Source organism: Drosophila nasuta, chromosome 3, assembly GCF_023558535.2.
Source record: "Drosophila nasuta strain 15112-1781.00 chromosome 3, ASM2355853v1, whole genome shotgun sequence".
Taxonomy (NCBI): Eukaryota; Metazoa; Arthropoda; class Insecta; order Diptera; family Drosophilidae; genus Drosophila; species Drosophila nasuta.
The window spans coordinates 30,759,514-30,778,595 of record NC_083457.1 but is presented as its reverse complement, the minus strand read 5'-3'; the positions used below and the strand labels follow the sequence as shown (position 1 = coordinate 30,778,595).

Sequence of the window (19,082 nt, the reverse complement as noted above, 5' to 3'; positions counted from 1 at the left end):
GCCAATTTGTTCATCAAATTGAAATTGAAAACGTAAAACAAAAGTTGTATCCAATGTATGTGTGTGTGTGTGTTTTGGGCTCAGCTATAAAACTTCACGCATCTCCGACTGCCAGACTGTCTGACATCAATTGGCAGACCTTTTTTCCTTAATGCACACACACACACACAGGCACACACATACATGTCCGCAGCGTGTGTGCCGTGCTTATCCGGTCTCGAGTTTCGTCCGCCTGTCAGTTAATATTGACATATCAGTTTGTATTTATTTGATTGTTTCTGACAACTTATTGATTGCAAAGAAAAAAAAAAGGGATATCGACTGGGACTGGGCAGGACGTAGCAGGACTACACAATGGCCATATTACATTATAATAATGATTATGTTAATTCTCCTGCAGTTGATCCCAACGCCTTTGTGTCTGTATGTATGCTCTCTTCCTGGGATCCTTTTTCGTATTTGCTTGCCTTTTATTTGTGCTGTGGTTTCATTTTGTCAGCGCCCTTTTCTTGCTGTTGCTGTTGTTGTTGACAGTTTTGAAGATAATTTGTAAACGGATATCGAGAAATAAGCTTATCTCTGTCCCAATGAATTTCGGTGCTGGCTCTCATATTGATTTATTAGTTTGCCGCCTTTAGCACTGACTGACTGCATGTGTTTCTGTCTGTTCGAACCGTTTAATAGTCCTTCGTCGCATTGCTGATGCGGCACAATGTGTTGTGCCTGGTGGCGTATACTTGATGCGCCTTTGATTAAGTGTCGCCCAATGCCTACAAATGAGCTGCCAATTAATCGTTTGTCGTCCTCGTCGTGAGATTTGTCGTCACCATTTCCATTTCCAATTCAATTTCAATGGCCGCTCGCTGCTGCGCCTGTTGATTTTCAATTTCGTTGTCCAAAAAAGCAAAAACCACAGCACTCGCGGCCACAGCTTGGAGTTGGGGTTGTCGGATTTTATTGAGCTTTTCTCGCCTCTGGAATGAGCTGCAAGCGTTTGAGTCGCGTTTGGCCTTCAGCTGATTAGCATAATTGGTTTTCTTTTCGCTTCTCTAACCCAACACTCTGCGCCATCTAATTAAATGATGGCTAAAGCTGCCTGTCTGCGAGCAGCTGCTTCAAATCTCAAGCAAACTTCAAGGCAAACACACAAACTGCGGGGGAAATATAATTTGCAATTTCTAAACGGGGTTGCAAGTGTTTGGAACTGACTTTAAAGTAAATATTTGTCAAGCCAAAATGCCGGAAAGTGCTATACGCTAGATGCTACACAAAGTGGCTAACATTGAGCTTTGCAACAAATACTTTAACCCAGTCAAGGCACGTGCGCAACTCTCCAGCTAACGGAATACTCCTACGTGCATAGATGGAATGCATTTTCACAGCACACACACACACATACTTTGATACAGATATTACAGCACGTGCGCGTCATTTAAAAATGGCTAATACGTATACGCAATGTGGTATGTGACTGCTGCAGCTGTTGCTGCCGTTCTTGTTGTCACATTAAGCTAGTGTTAGTGCGTATTTTGGCCAACAAAAAACTAAAGGCACGCACGCGGGGAATCAGTTTGTAAATAACATGCCTGGCTGGATTTGTTGTCGCATTACACATACGCCATGTATGCGCTCCTCTATTTGCCAATGGACAGCAAACAACACGTTTCCAATGCACTCGCACTCGCACTCGCATCTCACTACTAATATCACATGAAGGTTACTGCTAATGTACGTAATCAGCTTTATGCTTGCAATTTTCACCTCGCTGACACACCGAGAGAGAAGGAGAGAGATAGAGTCGGCATAAGCCAGCAAACTGCGCCAACATGCCACAAATGTAATACCAAAATTTCACTGCGTGTGTGGTCAAAATTGAGGTCACATAATGTCAAATTGTGCAGATGAACTTCGTTTCATGTTAATACCTCTAGCGAGCCATTTAAGTCTGGCAAAAATGTGTAATTTAACATTTGAAGGATTTGCATTTGCTATGCTCTAGAAAATCTCAATACCCTAAAGTACTTCAGCTTGACATGTTGTTACGAATATTTACTAATATATTTGAGTATGACCATTACTTAAATACATTATTTAATCTGCAATGTTGTTTTTCTCTAAAGCATCAATTTGTTTCTCGCATTCATTTTGCAAGAATCAATTAAAAACAATTTTTGTTACTCGTGTTTGATTAAAATACAAACATACAAATTGTTTTCTTCATTTACACTTTTCACTTGGACTTGGACCATTGAAAAGAAACTATAAATAATTGTTTCTGCTGCAGAAGTGCTTTTTATATTAAGAGAAATGGAAGCCATCTGACCTTGGGTATTGTCATTTAACTATTGGCGATAGATTGAAATGCAGCACTTGGTATTTCAGAGTTCTATTGTTGTTGTTGCTGCTGTCGTTGCCGATGTCGATGCTGCTGTCGTTGCCGATGTCGATGTCGATGCTGATGTCAACGTCGATGTCGATGCTGCAATGTTGCATGTAATTGGCTGTCGACAAGGCATTGACATTGTTGCAGCCACATGGAATGTCAATCGTCATGTTGCATGCACTTTCTGCCGCATGATTGGCAGCAGCATCTATCATCACGGTGAAATCCGATACGATCCAACCTGGGTCAAAACGTTTTGTGTGTATTTCTAAATACATATATGTGCTTGTGTGTGTGTGTGTGTGCACGTCAAGCAGCAGTTTCGAGTTGCATGCCGGACTGACACAAATCCAGCTTGTAAACGGAGCGTAAATACGAGAGATGATGACTTGTAAGCAACTTGTGAGCATGCAACGCAACGCTGACTGACTCTTGCCACTGTCATGTAATCCATAATCATGTATATTCACAATGTGCAACTCGACAGTCTAACAAGCCACTTTCTCCCTCCCACCTCCTGGCCATGTCTTGATTCTGACACAAAGCAATGCTTATTGCCATATTTGATATTTCCGTTTCCGTTTGCCTCATTATGCTGTGCCCCGCTTTTGCTCAAGCTGTGAGTGCGCTTTAAGTGTGTGTGTGTGGAAAACTTACGAAGCAACAGAAAGTCAAATAAATACAACGGCAGGATTATTTGAATGCTCGTTCTCACATTCCCACACTTATGCTTGGCTCTCTAATATTGAAAATTTGTTGCACGCAGCGCGAACGCTAAGCGAAACTTAAATGAAATCAAATAAAATTATTGCCCCAGCAGGCAGCCCAGAGGCAATTCAGTACAGACCAAGCGGCTCAGCCAGACGTCGTGTCCTTTCTCTCGCTCTCTCTGGGCACACAGCGGGCGGTTAATGTGATTTGTGCTTTCTATATATATATATATATTTGCGTTTTGCCTTTTTTGGCCCATTTTGTGGGCTGAGTTTCTGGCCGTCTTCCAGTTACTGTTTTTTCTGTTCCGGCAGCTGCTAATGCCCATTTCAGTGCTGGCATCCAAAGTGCCAAATAATTTTTAATATTATTAAGTTAATGTTTGCTGCCGGTTAGCCGCCGCTCTGTTTTGTCCCCCCCCTAATTGTCCCTTTTGTCCAGCCAGCATTCATCATTGTATAACGCAGCGTAATACATAAATTAAATCAATTAGCAACTTTTCTGTGCTGCCTTGTTTCGCCGCATCAACTTCCTCGATGAGTCCGACTTGGCAGTTGTTCCAGGCAGTTTGCCTGCTTGCCGCCAGTTAGCTGCCACGACGTAAACAAATTAATTTTTCGGTCTGTTCCACAACTAATGGCATACTGATAGCAGCACATTATTAACACGACCCAACAAACGCCTCTCGTCCATCGTTGTTATGCAGTAGCCACAGTGGCCAACTTTTTGGCTGCAATTTCGACTTGCCCTTTTAGAAAGTTAGTCAGTGATAATGCGAGGTTGATCACCGTAGTAAGTGGAAATAAAGAGAAGAAAGCAATAATGAATTGTGATTAAAGAGAATAATGAAAAACGACTCTTTAATATTTGAGATAATATTTCTCATTCTATAAAATAAAAATAAACTTTTTAGTTAAGTGAACCTTTCGCACTGATGTCGCAATTCAGTTCACTTGTTCCTTTTTTTCGTTTCACCTTTTTTTTTAGCTTTTGTTCATTCGTGGTATTTTTCTCTCTCATTGATTATTATTTAGAAAATGATATCGTATTTTTAATGTGGTGTTTAAAATAAAATAAAATTATAGTTAACTTTATATTATGTAAATTTATTTTGTACCTTATGTAATTTTTTAAATAGTATAATTAAACAAATAGAATTTGAAATAATTAAACGAAGAACGTCAACAAAAAAACTGATCGAAAATGATCGCTGACCGAAATTGAACGAAATAATAAGTAAGGAACGATGTATTTCTTTTTATTATATCTTTGTATTATAGTGCACTTGTTAGTCGGTTTTTTACTTCCTTTACTTACTCGTGCTTTTATATTATTTTCCACAGCAACTTGCAGTAATAAATGAGCTTTGTTTTTGGCTCTGCCTCCAGCTCTGTGGCTGCTGCAGTTTGATGCCTCCCGCCTCATGGGGCAAGTGAACTAAGGGAAGCTGCAACATTTCGACATTAATTTTGTTGCATCCGTCCATTAGATGGCGGAAAATTAATGTTGCAACTAATTGCAGGCAGTTTGCCAGGCTTCCGTTTTTGAACAAGACAAAAGCGGCGAGTGGAAAGCGGCTTCGCTCTGGGCCATAAATATGCTCTATATATGCTATGTTTGTATATACACATAAGAGCATTTGAGTTTCTAATGTGCGAAATTTATCGAGCGTGCAAAGTCATTGAACATCAATTGGCGTCTATCTATCGTATGTGTGCATGTGTGTGTGTGGGTGTGTGTGTGTATTTGGAAGTTTTTATAATTGATTGCTTTCATTAAATACTCTGCCTGCCACCCACCTGTAGAGAATACGAACTGAGACTGCGACTTGACAGTCGCTGGGCGGCAGCAGGTGGCGAAGTTAATGAAATTTTCAATGCTTGACAAGTAAAGTGCCCGGAACATGTTATAATTACGCAAGCCATTAGCCAAGTTCAGGGCAAGAGCTTTGCTTTCAATTTCATTTTAGTCACAATGTTGCAATGGCTGACGATTCTCTTGGCACTTGAATTTGTATTCGCTTTGCAAGAAATAGAAGATCCGCGACAACAGGATATATCTTGGTGGCAGAGCAATTTCTATCAGTCTCACTGTGCGTTCAACAAATCGTTTAGTTTTAATCAATACTTAAAAGCCAATTTTTCCCAGGGCAGCAACGTAAACATTTCACAAAACCGACGAACAAGAAAATGAGGATTATGGAAGAAGTACGTAAGGTGTATCCTTGCTACTGCTACAAACCGAAACCACAAAAGGAAGGTCACTCCACACCAAAATATGAAAAGTATATGACAGAGACGAAGGATCTTTTTTTCTTAAATAAATAATATATATAATATATATTCGTAGTGCGGAAAAGATTTACGTCACGTTAATGATATATTTTTTTACTTTTTGTTTGTCTTTGTTGATTTTCAATTATCAATTATAGATATCAATCAATATGTTTTGTGTAATATTTTTTTCCCTTATATCAATTAGAATGAGAAAAATGTGATAAAATAAGTTTATACAAAATGGATAATTCGCAATAACCTTACTTATTTACCAAATTAGCATGCATTGTAAGAAATTCGAAAAAAAGCTAAATTTCAGTTTATACCTTTCATAAAAAGGTATAACTTATATGTCGCATATTAACTGTATTTTTAGTGGATGAGAAAATCAATCAATTGATTTAATTGAGTGCGATTTAATCATTTACTTTAACTAATTGAAGAAACATCATTATGGAAAATAATAACTTGCATATTTATAGACAGAGTACAACCACAAAGACACGCAAATAATGTGTTGACTATTTATATCTTCTTATCACTTTGTGGCTAATTCAGTTGTTCGTTCTAACGGTAATGAGTTTATTAAAAGCCACTGATTAAAAAACAGCTTGTTGGCAGTAGTTTTGCAGTTGATGTCTGTCTATTTTTGCTGTTTTCTGTCTGTATGCTGCTTGTTACTTGGATGCCAAGCAATAATTACAAATTATGCATGAAACGAAGTGGAAATGCGGACAGCAGCAACGTCGACTGGCTAATTGCGCAGAGCAATGTGGTGGCAGAGAACTGGAGAGCTCGACAGAGAGAGAGAGAGAGAACTAAGTGCCACATGCCCCAAACCTTCTGTGTCTTTGGCTTTGGCTTCAGCAATTGCCGCCGCCCACGTTTGGTCGTAAACATGGAATGGCTTTCAGCTGTCATTATGCAACATTGAGGCACTCAGTTTGATGTTGTAACTAACTGCTTGTAGTTGTTGCCATCGTCATTGCTGTTTTGTTGTTGTTTTTGCATTTGTGTTATGCCCTCGTTAATGCTAAAATCTGCTTTCTTAGATTTGGGTTCACAAATATTTCTAATAAATTTTGCTTAACACTCACAGTTGATTTGGCAAATTTAATGAAATGCCGCATCCCCCTTTTTGTGCTGTCGACTACATTAATTAAATATGGCCAAAACTGCACGCTTCCCAAATCTCCAAAAGTGGCCCCAACAAAATCAAGGCGATGCCGAAGCCAAGTGTTTTTCGAAATTTATTGATTTGGTCAACCGTCTCGGGGGAAGATCAATGAAATTTTCATTAAACTGTGTAACTTATTTCGCGTTGCACGCGCTGAGTCAGTTTTGAAGGCAGAAGTCCACGAGTCCCGAGTCCATTCAGAGTTTTTCGCACAGTTTGGCAAACTTTTCGCCTCAACATTCAATCGGAAAAGTTTTCGAAAAGGCGAACTATGTCTGAAAAAATAAAAGAAATGAGGCGAACGAGAAAAATTAAAAATTTCACTAAAAGGCCCCAAAACAGCGGGAGAGACGAGTGAACTGAAAGAGGTTTTCTTTTTTTTTGGGTAGGGAAGGGGGAAAGGCGTCATAAAGTTTCATAAGAATGGTCCGTATCCATGTTAACGTATTCCGTTTGTCGGTGTGCGTGAGAAAAATTTGCTAACAGCTTTTAACTTAAAGAAGAAAAAGTTGCTTCTGATGCTGTGATGTTGCACGTGCAGCCTTGTGGCACTCATTTCACTGCGTAAAGCAACGCTATTCAATTACTGACACTGTTTACAGCACACTGTTCTTGCTTAGTTGGGGCATGTGGCGTGGTCATGGTGAGACAAAAGCCAAAGCATTGCCACACCCAAAAAAATGTTGCTTACATTTCATTTTTAGTCATTCGAAGGATGCGACTGTCGCTGACAGCTGAACGCCGCTCCACGGCATCAACAACAACACAAAAAGCAACTATAAACACAACAACAACGAAAAAATGCAGAAACAATAAAAAATAAGTACAACAAGTTATCAAGCTTGAAGCGAAATTGCACGACTAGCAAATAGTCTGTAGAAAAAATAGTTAAGAATGAATGCCTTTTGAATTTTTATTCTATTTTTTTTCTTTCTATAAAATGCGTTTTACTAAATTTGTCTATAGTCCAGGTTTTCTGTTGCTGTAAATCTGTCAATGCGAGGAAACTTCTTTTTTTTTTGTAGAAACTTTTTTTTATATTGCGAGAAATACTGTAAAATGTTAGTGCTTTAATAGTGCTTACTGTTACTTAACTTTACCCTTTCGGGAAGAAAGACTCTCGTAGGCAACATTGTTGTTACAATAAAAAAAATGTAGATTTAAACACATGTAGATTTTTGATATACTCTTTAGTTTAGCAAACTATTTAATTGTCTACGTTTTTGTATTGTCAAATTGTTGCATAGCTTAGGTATTATACCACATCATATACATACATACTATTTCTTAAAGTGCTCAAATTTAGTTCTGTCCCGAAAGAAAACGAAACTATTCATAAAATGTTGCCTACTTTCAAGATGAAATAAATATTTTTAATGGAAAGAATAGTGAGTATTTATATGCGCTATACAAATGGAAAAAGAGAAAACAAGCAAAAAAAAGTAGAAGCAAACGAAACAATATTTAGAGAATAATTTTTGCTCACTAACTTCTTCAAGCTTTATCAAAGTATGATGTAAAGTAAACGGAAGTAAAAAATTGTTTAAAATGAAACTCATTTCCGCATCAACAAATTTCAAATTTCTGGTACAATCGGTCAAGAAATGTAAGCGCTTGCCTTGAGCCAAGTGTGGCATGCCCCTTGTTGTACATTTGAAATGTGTGCGAGGTATTGAAACGACAGAATAAAGCTGCACGCTGGCACTTTACAGGCCATTGCAGTTTCTCTGGGCGCTTTTTGTGCAAATTATTTATAGAACGGCTTGCTGTCTGTTTGCTCCTTGGGTTGGGCTCTCTTGCAACGCCCACAACGCCGCCAACACCCACACCCACTGTCGTATTGCCTTTTCCCTAGTGATTTCCCTGGCGACTTTTGTATGGCAATTGTTTTTGACTTTGTGTGGTGCTTCGTTCGACTTACTTGAAGTGATAGCTGCCATTCTCGTAGCCAAAGAAAGGCACCGTATACGTTAGCATCCATATATTTCCGCCACCGCAGTCGTAATACGGTTTCGACCATCTGCCATCCTCGTACTTAACTGCCAGTGTGTCGACTTCGATGCGCTCCTCGGTGCGGTTTGAGTACAAATGGAAAGCTACAATGGGAAAACAGAGAGAATATATCTTTGAATATGGTTGCTTTCTATTGTGTCAGCTGCAAATGCAATTGGTCGATAAATCAATATGAATTCAAAAGGCGATCAGTGACAACTTTTGGCCTTCCGACCTTCAGGTTTCATTGTCTTTCGTTCTTAAACTAAGCTAATGACTTTTTAAGTGCACTTCTGGGTACGGCCAAAGTCAAAATGGATGTGATAGCAGCTTCCGCTAATGACTACAACTTGCTTACGGTTTGATAATGAAACCAACGACTGCAGCTAGCGAAAAATTGCAAGAAAATTTAAATTGACTTTATCAATTCCAATTTAAAACTCAAGTTTAGCTGATGTTTTGTTCTTGGCTATTGTAAAAGTTTGTCATAGATATTTGAATAAAACACCGTTAAATTATACTAAATGAATATACCGAAAAATACCCAAATATGATATACAAAAGTATTTCTTAATATACTTATAGGATTCCAGGAATCATAATTACTGTAGTTATTCTTGTAAGTACTAAAAATTGCGGCTCTGGCTTTAAATTTTCGCTCGCTATTCTATTCTTATCGATTGTTGGGGGCAAAAGTGGGCGAAGCCTAAATTAGAAAATTATTTCTTGAATAACTTTCAAGTTTATTTTAAAAGGTATCATAGAGAATGTATTTAAAGTCCATTCTGAACTTAAATTTACCAAGAACAATTCACTTAAGGAAAATACATATATACTGCAGCCTTCATTAAATTCTAAAGTATCTGAGGAATGTGAATCTGTATATGACTGAAATTTTATCTTTTTAATAGCATTTTTAAATGTGTGTAAATAGCATAGAGAAATGTACAACTGAGATTGATATGCATTGCCTAAGGTAATTACTAAGTAATAATTTAACTTCACAACCATGCATCCGACGTTTGTTAGATTACAGTTTGATTTCGGTTTGAGTTGCAGAAAATGGTTTATTGATAAAATATTCGCAATTAAATAGATATGAGCTGCTCTTTCCCTCAATGTTGATAATGATTTATTAATGTGTAAATGAATCAATATTTATTAATGTACAGATTTGCTTATTTACTGCCCGTCATATCATAAGGTGCAGCCCCTTAAACCTGACCAAACTAAACTACTCGAGGCAGTTAAGCAAATGATTATTGTGCTAGTAAAACACCAAATGTTTAATTAATGCAATCAGCTGGAGGCGTTTTGCATGTTATTGATAGAACCTCGTGACTTTCCAACTAATATTTACAATTGAAACATTCGTGTTGAATATTTGAATGGTCTGTCGACGGTCGCTTACACTTCAAAAAATTAATTCCTGCCACAACACCTGCATTGCCAAAAACTTTTTGACCCTAATAACAGTTGTAACGTGCCGCGTGAATACAAACAGCTGCATGTGCATGTTGCAAATTCAAATCGCGACTATAAAAGCAAAACGCAGTCATTGTTGGGTCAACAATTCGCCATGGATTCGATGTTCAAGCTGATCAAACCGGCTCCTCTTACGGAGCACGTGCGTTCCCGCGAGGGCAACATCTATATGTATCGGGCGATGACATTAATTGGTTGGATTCCTCCAAAGCAAGGGGTCTGGCGCTATGTTTACCTCTTCTGGACATGTGTGCCATTCGCATTTGGCGTATTTTACTTGCCCGTGGGCTTCATCATCAGCTACGTGAAAGAGTTTAAGAATTTTACACCGGGCGAGTTTCTCACCTCGCTGCAAGTGGCAATTAATGTGTATGGCGCCTCTGTGAAATCAACCATCACATACATTTTTCTCTGGCGTCTGCGAAAAAAACTGAGAATCTGCTGGACAGACTCGATGAGCGGTTGCACAACGATAGCGATCGGCAGAAAATACATGAGATGGTGGCACGTTGCAACTATGCTTTTCTCATCTACAGCTTCATCTACTGCGGCTATGCGGGCTCAACATTTCTCTCGTATGTACTCAGTGGTCGTCCGCCTTGGTCTGTCTACAATCCATTTGTCGACTGGCATGATGGTCTCGGTAGCTTGTGGATACAGTCGATCTTTGAGTATATTACTATGTCCTTTGCCGTGCTGCAGGATCAACTTTCGGACACGTATCCCTTGATGTTCATGATCATATTTCGCGCGCACTTCGATGTGCTGAAAGATCATGTGCGAAATCTGCGCATGGATCCCACGAGATCGGAGAAGGACAACTATCAGGATTTGGTCAACTGCATCATGGATCATAAACTGATATTGAGGTAATGTTTGAGTTGTTGGCTGTTGCTCGGGTTAATATTTATACTTTGTAAAAGGGGCATCTCGAACTCCAGAAAGTATATATATACATAAATTTCGAAAAAGCTAATAGCAAGCGTATTTTTTTAAACTAGATTCATGACTTCTGGTGTATACAATATTAACTTTAGTAAATGTATATACAAATTTCAGAAGTTATTGAAGAAATCGTTTCATATTACAAAAGTAGCCTTAGGTGCTGTTTAATTGACAATAAGGTATATTTTGTTTTCTATGATATATTTTGTATGAAACAGTATATCGATATCTCAAATATAGCTTTCGGTATATTTTAGGTTTTTCCCCGTATATTAATTTGGTGCTGTAGCTTTCATAATTATTTCTTTTCTTTGCCAGATGCTGCAACTTAATACGTCCTATAATATCACGCACTATATTTGTGCAATTTTTGCTGATTGGTTCCGTGCTGGGATTGACGCTAATCAACGTGTTTTTCTTCTCGAACTTTTGGCGTGGTCTTGCCTCCTTTATGTTCGTTATTACGATCTTGATGCAGACATTTCCCTTTTGCTACACGTGCAATTTGCTAATTGACGACTGCGACGACTTGGCTAACACAATTTTCCAATCGAACTGGGCCGATGCGGAGCCGGGCTATAAATCGACACTGGTTCACTTTATGCACCATGTGCAGCAGCCGATTATATTCATTGCTGGTGGCATATTTCCCATCTCAATGAACAGCAATATCAGCGTAAGTATGCGACTTATTGAGTACTCTCTGAATCACACTTACACATTTCGCAGGTGGCCAAGTTTGCATTCAGCATCATCACCATAGTGCGGCAAATGAATCTGGCCGAACAATTTCAGTGAAATGCAAAAATTGTGTAGCGTCCCATTTTAGTGGCTTATCCGCTTTTATATTAACGTGAATTTCCATCTTTATTTATTGTGGCCCAAATGTGCTCGGCGCGTGCCAAGTGCCCGTCTACAATTGCCTTTGTTTTATAGAGCCAGAGACCCAGTAAAAAATCTACCCCACACATACACACGCTCGACATTGTTTGTGGCTGGCATTTGCATAGAATTTGTATATGTTATAGTTTATCTCATAAGATTTAGCTGATTTAGTTGTGCCTCGCAATTGCGAGTCCCCAAAATGGCAATGGAAATGAAAAGCCGCAAGCGGACGGAATTCGACGTTCTCCTCTGCCTCTCTCGAGAATTTGCGCAAATTGTGTTAACAGACGGAAATTACAATAGCAAGAAGAACAACAGCCAAGCAGAAATAATCAGAACGCATAAAAAGAGCAGACTCTAAAGACGCCTAAAGCATTGACACAAGACGCGGCATGAGGCATGCGCCATGAGGCACAACAGATCCGTAACGAATCCGAAGGAAACGCAGGAAGTACGTACATACACATATTACTGTTTACATATTGTATGTGATTTTTATTTAAATTTTATGTTAAACACGTGACGGGGTAGACACAAAAAAAATATCATACACAAACACACGATAGGAGAGTGTTCTATATGTACGAGTATGTTGAAGCTGAATGGCATCAACTGAGGCAGCCACAATGACGGCGGCAAAGGATAACAATGGACAAGTCGCTGTGTTTGAACTAAAAACAAATATTATGACATATTTTTGCGGTTTACTTACCACACTCGCACATGTGCACGCACACAGTCGCCCACAAACACACACACTCACACACATTTATTGCCATTGTCCTTCGGTTTGCTCACAACAATTGCTCTGTGCGCTGACAGCGATAGTGCAGCTAATTTCAGATTGCTTTTGAATTTATTGTCAAACAAGCTTTTCTTTAATAAAAATGATTGTGCAAATAAATTGAATTGACTTGCTAAAATCTATATGTGTGATAACAGACATCATAAAGTAGCTCAGAATATTTCGCTTAATTTAACCAGTTGAATTTATGCATTCCTCATTAAATCAGCATGACCAATATTTGCCATTTAAATTGAATACTCTAAAATTAATTGAAACGTACCGAAAATGTGTTAATTGTATTTTAATTGCTAATTTGTGTGCTGCAATTTGTATTTCGATACTTAATAAATATTTTTCCATTTCAGTGGAATTAAAATTCAATTCCCAATTGATGCAGATTTTCGGTTTTTTCTTTTTGTATTTTGGCAATTATACACAAATGATTTGTTTCATTATTTTTCAGTCATATTTTTGGTAACAACATTAAATAAATTGCGGCCATAATTGTTCAATTTATTGCAGACTCGGCAAATTTAATGAAACTTACGAAAAAAAATGTATTATACTGTAAAATTTTTATTTTTTTCCTCTATTTTTTTTGGCAAAAAGTCATGGACATTGGCTGGTATTAAAAAAACATTTGTAATTGAATCGAGTGCACCGCAAATGTATAATCAAATTAATTGCACGTGAATTGCTCGCCAATTAATTGCGGTTACAAAATTATACATGAATGTGTTCACAGTTGACGTGCACAAAATGCTGAAAATTTAATAAAGTTTCCAGCAATTTCTGTAGTAGAAAGTTTCACCAGCCACTAAGGACGAAGTCAAAGGAAGGCGAAGGATGCAACTATGCAAATGCATATAAATTGAAAGTCAGCGACGCCATTGCAGATATCCCAGCAGCGATGGCGACGGCGACCTTAAGGCGCATTCTAACACGCTTCGTTCTAGAGATGGGCCAAGCAAGAATTGGCTTTCTTAGTCACGAGCAACACGATTAAATCACTCTGTAATAAATGAAAAGGCAATTTTGATGAAATGAAGCAATATTTATCTAACATTCCATGATAAATTGATAGGAAACTCGCGCTTGCCATGTTTGTTCTTGCTGTTATTCATTTAGGTTTTATTAGCCTTCTGACATTTGTGGCTCAAACACGAGTTGTGCTGTCATGTAGCACGCAATCATCGCTAGCCTAAAACACTATATTTGCCACACACACACGTCGAGGACCGTAAATCATAGTTCATAGTTGCGGTTATTCCGTGAGGCATCTTTCAACTTAGTTTTATGCAAGTCGAGGTCGTTGTTTTCCACAGATAAATGACTCCTTGTCAAATGGTGGTCAGCCCCCCACACACACACTGACATACATACAGATACACACACATGCAAAAGTTCAAGCGGCTATGTTCATTATTTGAGCTGCAAAAATAATATATCGTCAGTTTGTTTTTTTGTTCATCTCCATCAAATTCAATATCCCACATACACACTAAAATCGTTCCCAATTTCTTCCTCTTCTAACAAACAAACAAGGCGAACGAGCAACGAACAAATGAATTTTTATCTGTGGCAAATAGTTGGCCGGCAAGAGAGGCCTTTGTTTGCCTCCCGAAACAGGCTGCAATTTTGTGCCGTTTGCCCCGCTTCCAAAAAAACGAAAAAAACGACATTAGTATGCATGAATTCGAACACTGTGTTCTACTATGTGTGTTTAGAAGCGGTGGGGAGTCCGGTTACGGAAGTTCTGGGATCCTTCGAGTCTGCGTGTTTGTTTTCGATTCCGTTTGTCATTTTGGAATTTGTATGTTTGTGACTCACATGCAATTTGCCGTGCAACCAGAGGCTACAAAAAAGCCAAAGCTCCTCTTTCACTCCCAACGTAATAGCGTTCATCAAATGTGGAATATACGACGAAGCATGGATAGTGTATATTAGTTGGGCCAGCAGTTGAACAAACAAGTCCATTTGCATGCTCGTGTGCTAAACACACGATGGCACACCACACCCCACACACACGTGGCGTATACGTAACCTTTAATTCTGCAAATTATGCATATCGTACATTGTGGCAGCTGTCAAACAAATTGAAGGATTGGCTGACAGCGAATGTGAGTGAGAAAATCGGTAGTCTGTAAATGCATAATTAAATGTTATTTCGTTTCCAGTTGCATTTAATGCGTTGATTGTTTCTGCATTGCCTGTTAATTCAAGCAATAAGCCCTGAAGCATATGCCGATTAAATATGCTGCGAATGTGAATCGTTTCTGCGTGTGTGTTTAATTGGCTTGAACGCATATGAATACAGAGTGCAGACCGGAAATTGAAAGCGGCTGCCCAGCAACTGTGACATATGCATAAATTAAACATTTCTTCCTTCCTTTCTCGCTCGGCAGGTGATTGCGCACGTTTGGAATCAGGACTAATTAGAAAGACGCTGCCAAGATTGCGAGCCGTTCATTTACATTTTAAGTGGCGTCGTTGTCTCGCATAAGTATTTAGAGTCCGTGTGCGCCGGCATTTTGCCTCTTATTTATTTGCTTAATTGTTGGGCTATGATAGAAATTTTCCCAACTTGGAGAGCAGGGCAATGATAAAGCAGCCGTAAAATATTTGCCATGAAATGGCGACGCAATTAGGCAGAAGCTTCTGCTTTTATGGCCGATTCCTTGTGACAAAACTTCTTCCCCGCTGTCTGGACAGTGACTAATGAAGTCAGAGATTAAAGCACGCAGCAAATATAAATATTCAATGTCATACTCATACCCAAACCCAAACCCCCATATTGTTATCGGCTCATAAATATAAGTCGAGGACAGACCTCAGCCAATTCGCAAGTTGAGCATAAATCAGGTTGGCACTTACATTTCAGGTACTGCTCGTTCCGTGCTATCACTTTCTCGGCATTTTTGCGCGCCAGAAAGAACCATTCGGATGTGTTGCCCAGGTAATGATACTCCATGGCCAGATCCTTGGCGAATATGGCGCCCAGATTGGGTGGCGGCAACCGATATGCGAATGGACAAAAGAGTCCCGGTTGCGATGGATGTTCATTCCAATCGAAACAATTCCCGGCGGCGAATATATCATCGTCGAACTCCACCATGGATAATACCGAGGCGTGCAGCAAATTGACATCCTCCTGCACCGAATGCGCTGTTGTCTTGAAGATTCTGCAAGCAGACAGAGAGAATGAATGAATGCATGAGAGAATGCAATTGAATTTACGAACTGAAATTGCATTAAAAATCCATGGCGAAACCCATATACTATAATAGACAGGCCAAAAGTGGCTTTGGGCTGGGTTGGTGTCAAGTGAAAGGCATACGAGACTTATTATTGTTTGCCCGGGTTCTTCCACTCATTTTGTGTTGGGCTGTCATTTATATTTTTATAACCGCTTGTCAACTGCCCCGCCCCTTCCTTGGCCACCCCCTGCTGGTGTCCCCATTACAGCAAGCGATTGCAACAACTCGGGACTGGGGCACAAACACAAGTGCACTTATAGGCGCAGCGCATTATGCTGCTTCAAGCTGTGCTCAAGTGTGCTTCTTGCTGCCTGTCGGCTATGGCTATTGTGCCGTCTCAGCTCTCCGGCTGTTGTATGTAGGTGTGCTATATATATACATGTGTACTATATTGTACAAGTGTAAGGAAATGAGAAAATTATGTTCAAGATATTGCCTTGAGTGGCGTCCGTTTCTCCTCTTCCTTTGCCTTTAGTCTCCCTCTCTCTCTCTCTCTCTGTTTGGTTGATGTCTCCTCTGGCCAGCATTAATTAAAATGTCGCTTTAACATAATAGTTACTTTGGGCATTAACAAAAAACCATTGAATGTCCCTGCATGAGTTTTGTGTGCTTGCTGTTTGCTTCATTTATTATTTCTACAGATAACTTTTGATTCTCTGTGCGATGGTCAAGGTTGGCACAGTATATAAATGAAAATAGCTGCTGAAAGTGCATATAAATATGCAAAAAGCAATGAGAGTGCTGCACTTTATTTGCTCATATCACATTCTGATCTTAAACTTGTAAAAGATGGTAGAAAAAAAATATTTTTGCCATATTAAATTTACGAATTGAGGTATTAAACTCAATGGTTTAATTTGTGATCCATTATGAAACAATTTGTAAATGTAGATTCCATTAAGAATGCCGAATATCTGACAAGCCTCATTATTCATTGTCTCACTGTGCCCCAAATTCATATCTCCAGAGATATTAATGCTCATCCATTTTCACCTAGTGCTTGCCAGTGCTGCATTGGTTTACTCATGGTACACATTGTTTTACATGAAGAGAGATGTCCTTGGTATTTCGTTTTTTTTTTTGTATTTGTTTGTCCACACATTAGGCGGCTGCTTGGTTGACTTTATTTTCCAATAGAGCGGATAAAGTCAACGCCACACACACAGCGAGCGGAGTTAAGTGTGCATTTGACAAGTTCGCTCGCTCGGGGCGTGGCACATTAATTAGTTGATTTACTCGAGCTTCATTTGTAAATGTCAGCGGCATTTTGTCAGTCGACTTGGCCAGGCCCCAGTCTCGTCTCATGGCTCAAAAGTCGCTTGCAGACTTAAGAAAGCCAAACAGAGAAAAAAAGATCGAAACTTGAGGCTGGGTAATGATGATGATGGTGTTGCTGACTTTGCAAGTAATCTTGCAACAGCTTCCACACTCACATGTGATTTACGGCCAGACAATTCGCTTGGGCAATTACTAATATGATAAGTATATAATGGATGTCCTCTCAAGTGCGAATGGGACACAAGTACATACATAAGTAGTCAAAATTGCTGAGCAGTGTGGTCTGTGTGTGGTTTGGCTGTAGACTCTTTAATTAGCTATCCTCAGCTAAGTGAACACTATTTCTTGCACTTTATAGCTCTCTCGTTCTCACTCTCTGGCAAACTGTATTCGGTTCCCCAGCCAGACCACTTGAACTCTTAGTTTGCAAATTCTCAAAATGCGGCAATTTCGTAGAACTGCAACTGTGCACTTACGCACAGCATTCACCAGAGCTCCACCCCGTTGCATCCTCTTGTGTGACGCCTCAGCAAAGTGTGTTAAAGACACTTTTCCTCACTTAAGTGCTGAAAAGGGTAAAAACAAGCAGAAAGCTCCTCCAGGTGCGTCAACCATTCAGGTAGTTAGACGGAGACAACAAACAGACAGACAGAGAGAGCGAGAGAAAGGGGCAAAGACTGAGGACAGGTGAACAGCAGGAGCTGAAGTTGTTGGTGCACTCATGAGTAAGTAACTCTGTAAGTAGAGTCGAGTGCAACCGTTCTGTTGTTGCCCCACTGTGCGTGTGTATCATGCGAAAAAGAGTAAACAACAACAACTAAAAGAACAGCTGGCATTGGGGGATGCCACAAATGAAATACCCTTGCTAATTGCAACGGCGACAGCGACAGGCACCTTGAGAGTTTTCCCCTAGAAAAAAACCATAGCATACTTATTGGGACAGCTTTTGAGTATTTACTTAATATGTGGATAGCTGTTACTTTTTATTAAAGATGTGTATGAGGTTTGAACTGAATAAGTTTTCCCTAAAATGTAATGTTGTTGTGGAACTTTATTACTGTACTGGTTTAACTACTTAATAATAAACATAATAAAAAAAAAATTGAAACAAAATGTTATAAAATTAGCTTAACTTTGCTTCCACAAATAAGCATAGCACAACTATTATGCAAACTTTTGAGGATATATATACATATGGTAGACATTTTCTCAATTTTATTCCTTAAATGAGTTATTATACAATATGAAGATGTATCTTATTATTTTTTGGATTTAGGAAACTAAATTTACTAATTAATTAATATTTCAATTAATTTGTTTGTATTTTTACTTGATCAAAGTCTTTGATTTATCGACTTCACTAATTATCTAATCGACAACTTTATCTAATCTTTTCTCTCTAATTTTGAATTTAAGATTTCAATTCTTTTTATGTCGACAGATAATGAATCGACTACTTATTAAACACTTTTATTTTGGTAGAATGAAAATATTGTTTAATTTGCTTTTTAATAATTTCTATTTCAATACAAGTTTTGCCGTTTACTTATTTCACAAGGAAGTGTATACAAAAGAGAGTGTCTGTATGGCATTGCACTTCAGTGAAAAGAAATATGGAAGCACTAGCACACACATTAAGAGTATTAATGTTGCGGAGTGAGAATTTTTAATGACCAGATTATGTGTTCTTATAACGGTGTGCGTGAGTGTAAGTGTAAGAGTATGTATATGTATGTGTGTGTGTGGTGATAATTACATAAAGTTGCCGCATCTTTTGTTGTTTGTTGTGTACACTTGAAGCCGCTGACATTTAATTAAAAATCGTTGACCAAGGCCGAGAAGAGATGCTACCTAATAACAACGCTTGTCTGTCATGCCTCAAGACTTTCTTCCCCATTGTCCCACT

At 38.8% G+C, this 19,082-nt stretch overlaps 3 protein-coding genes across 8 annotated transcripts in view; 2 read left to right on the top strand and 1 right to left on the bottom strand.

The window, feature by feature from the left end:
- Positions 1-19,082, bottom strand: part of LOC132790578 (uncharacterized) — a 72,666-nt gene that overhangs the window by 18,516 nt on the left and 35,068 nt on the right. For all 6 annotated transcript variants that reach the window (XM_060799148.1, XM_060799147.1, XM_060799149.1 and 3 more), the window contains exons 3-4: positions 15,516-15,823; positions 8,469-8,643 (exon numbers count right to left, since the gene is read on the bottom strand). In XM_060799148.1, the coding sequence (XP_060655131.1) occupies positions 8,469-8,643; positions 15,516-15,823 (483 nt within the window). The remainder of the gene's footprint in view (positions 1-8,468; positions 8,644-15,515; positions 15,824-19,082) is intronic.
- On the top strand, positions 5,055-5,530 carry LOC132793141 (uncharacterized). Its single transcript, XM_060802827.1, has 2 exons — positions 5,055-5,186; positions 5,243-5,530. The coding sequence occupies exons 1-2, from the start codon at positions 5,069-5,071 to the stop codon at positions 5,419-5,421; spliced, it is 297 nt and encodes a 98-aa protein (XP_060658810.1). The 5' UTR covers positions 5,055-5,068; the 3' UTR covers positions 5,422-5,530.
- LOC132792682 (odorant receptor 59b-like) lies at positions 10,119-12,716 on the top strand. The gene is given in 4 exon segments (XM_060802129.1): positions 10,119-10,445; positions 10,448-10,893; positions 11,288-11,645; positions 11,699-12,716. Coding segments are annotated over 4 exon segments (1,200 nt in total). The 3' UTR covers positions 11,768-12,716.

What these genes read in the sequence shown, in the direction of transcription:
- LOC132793141 (XM_060802827.1), top strand. Translation starts at nt 5,069, where the DNA reads ATGTTGCAATGGCTGACGATTCTCTTGGCACTTGAATTTGTATTCGCT. An exon ending in CAATTTCTATCAGTCTCACT is followed by an intron (nt 5,187 to 5,242) that starts GTGCGTTCAACA and finishes AATTTTTCCCAG; the next exon opens with GGCAGCAACGTAAACATTTC.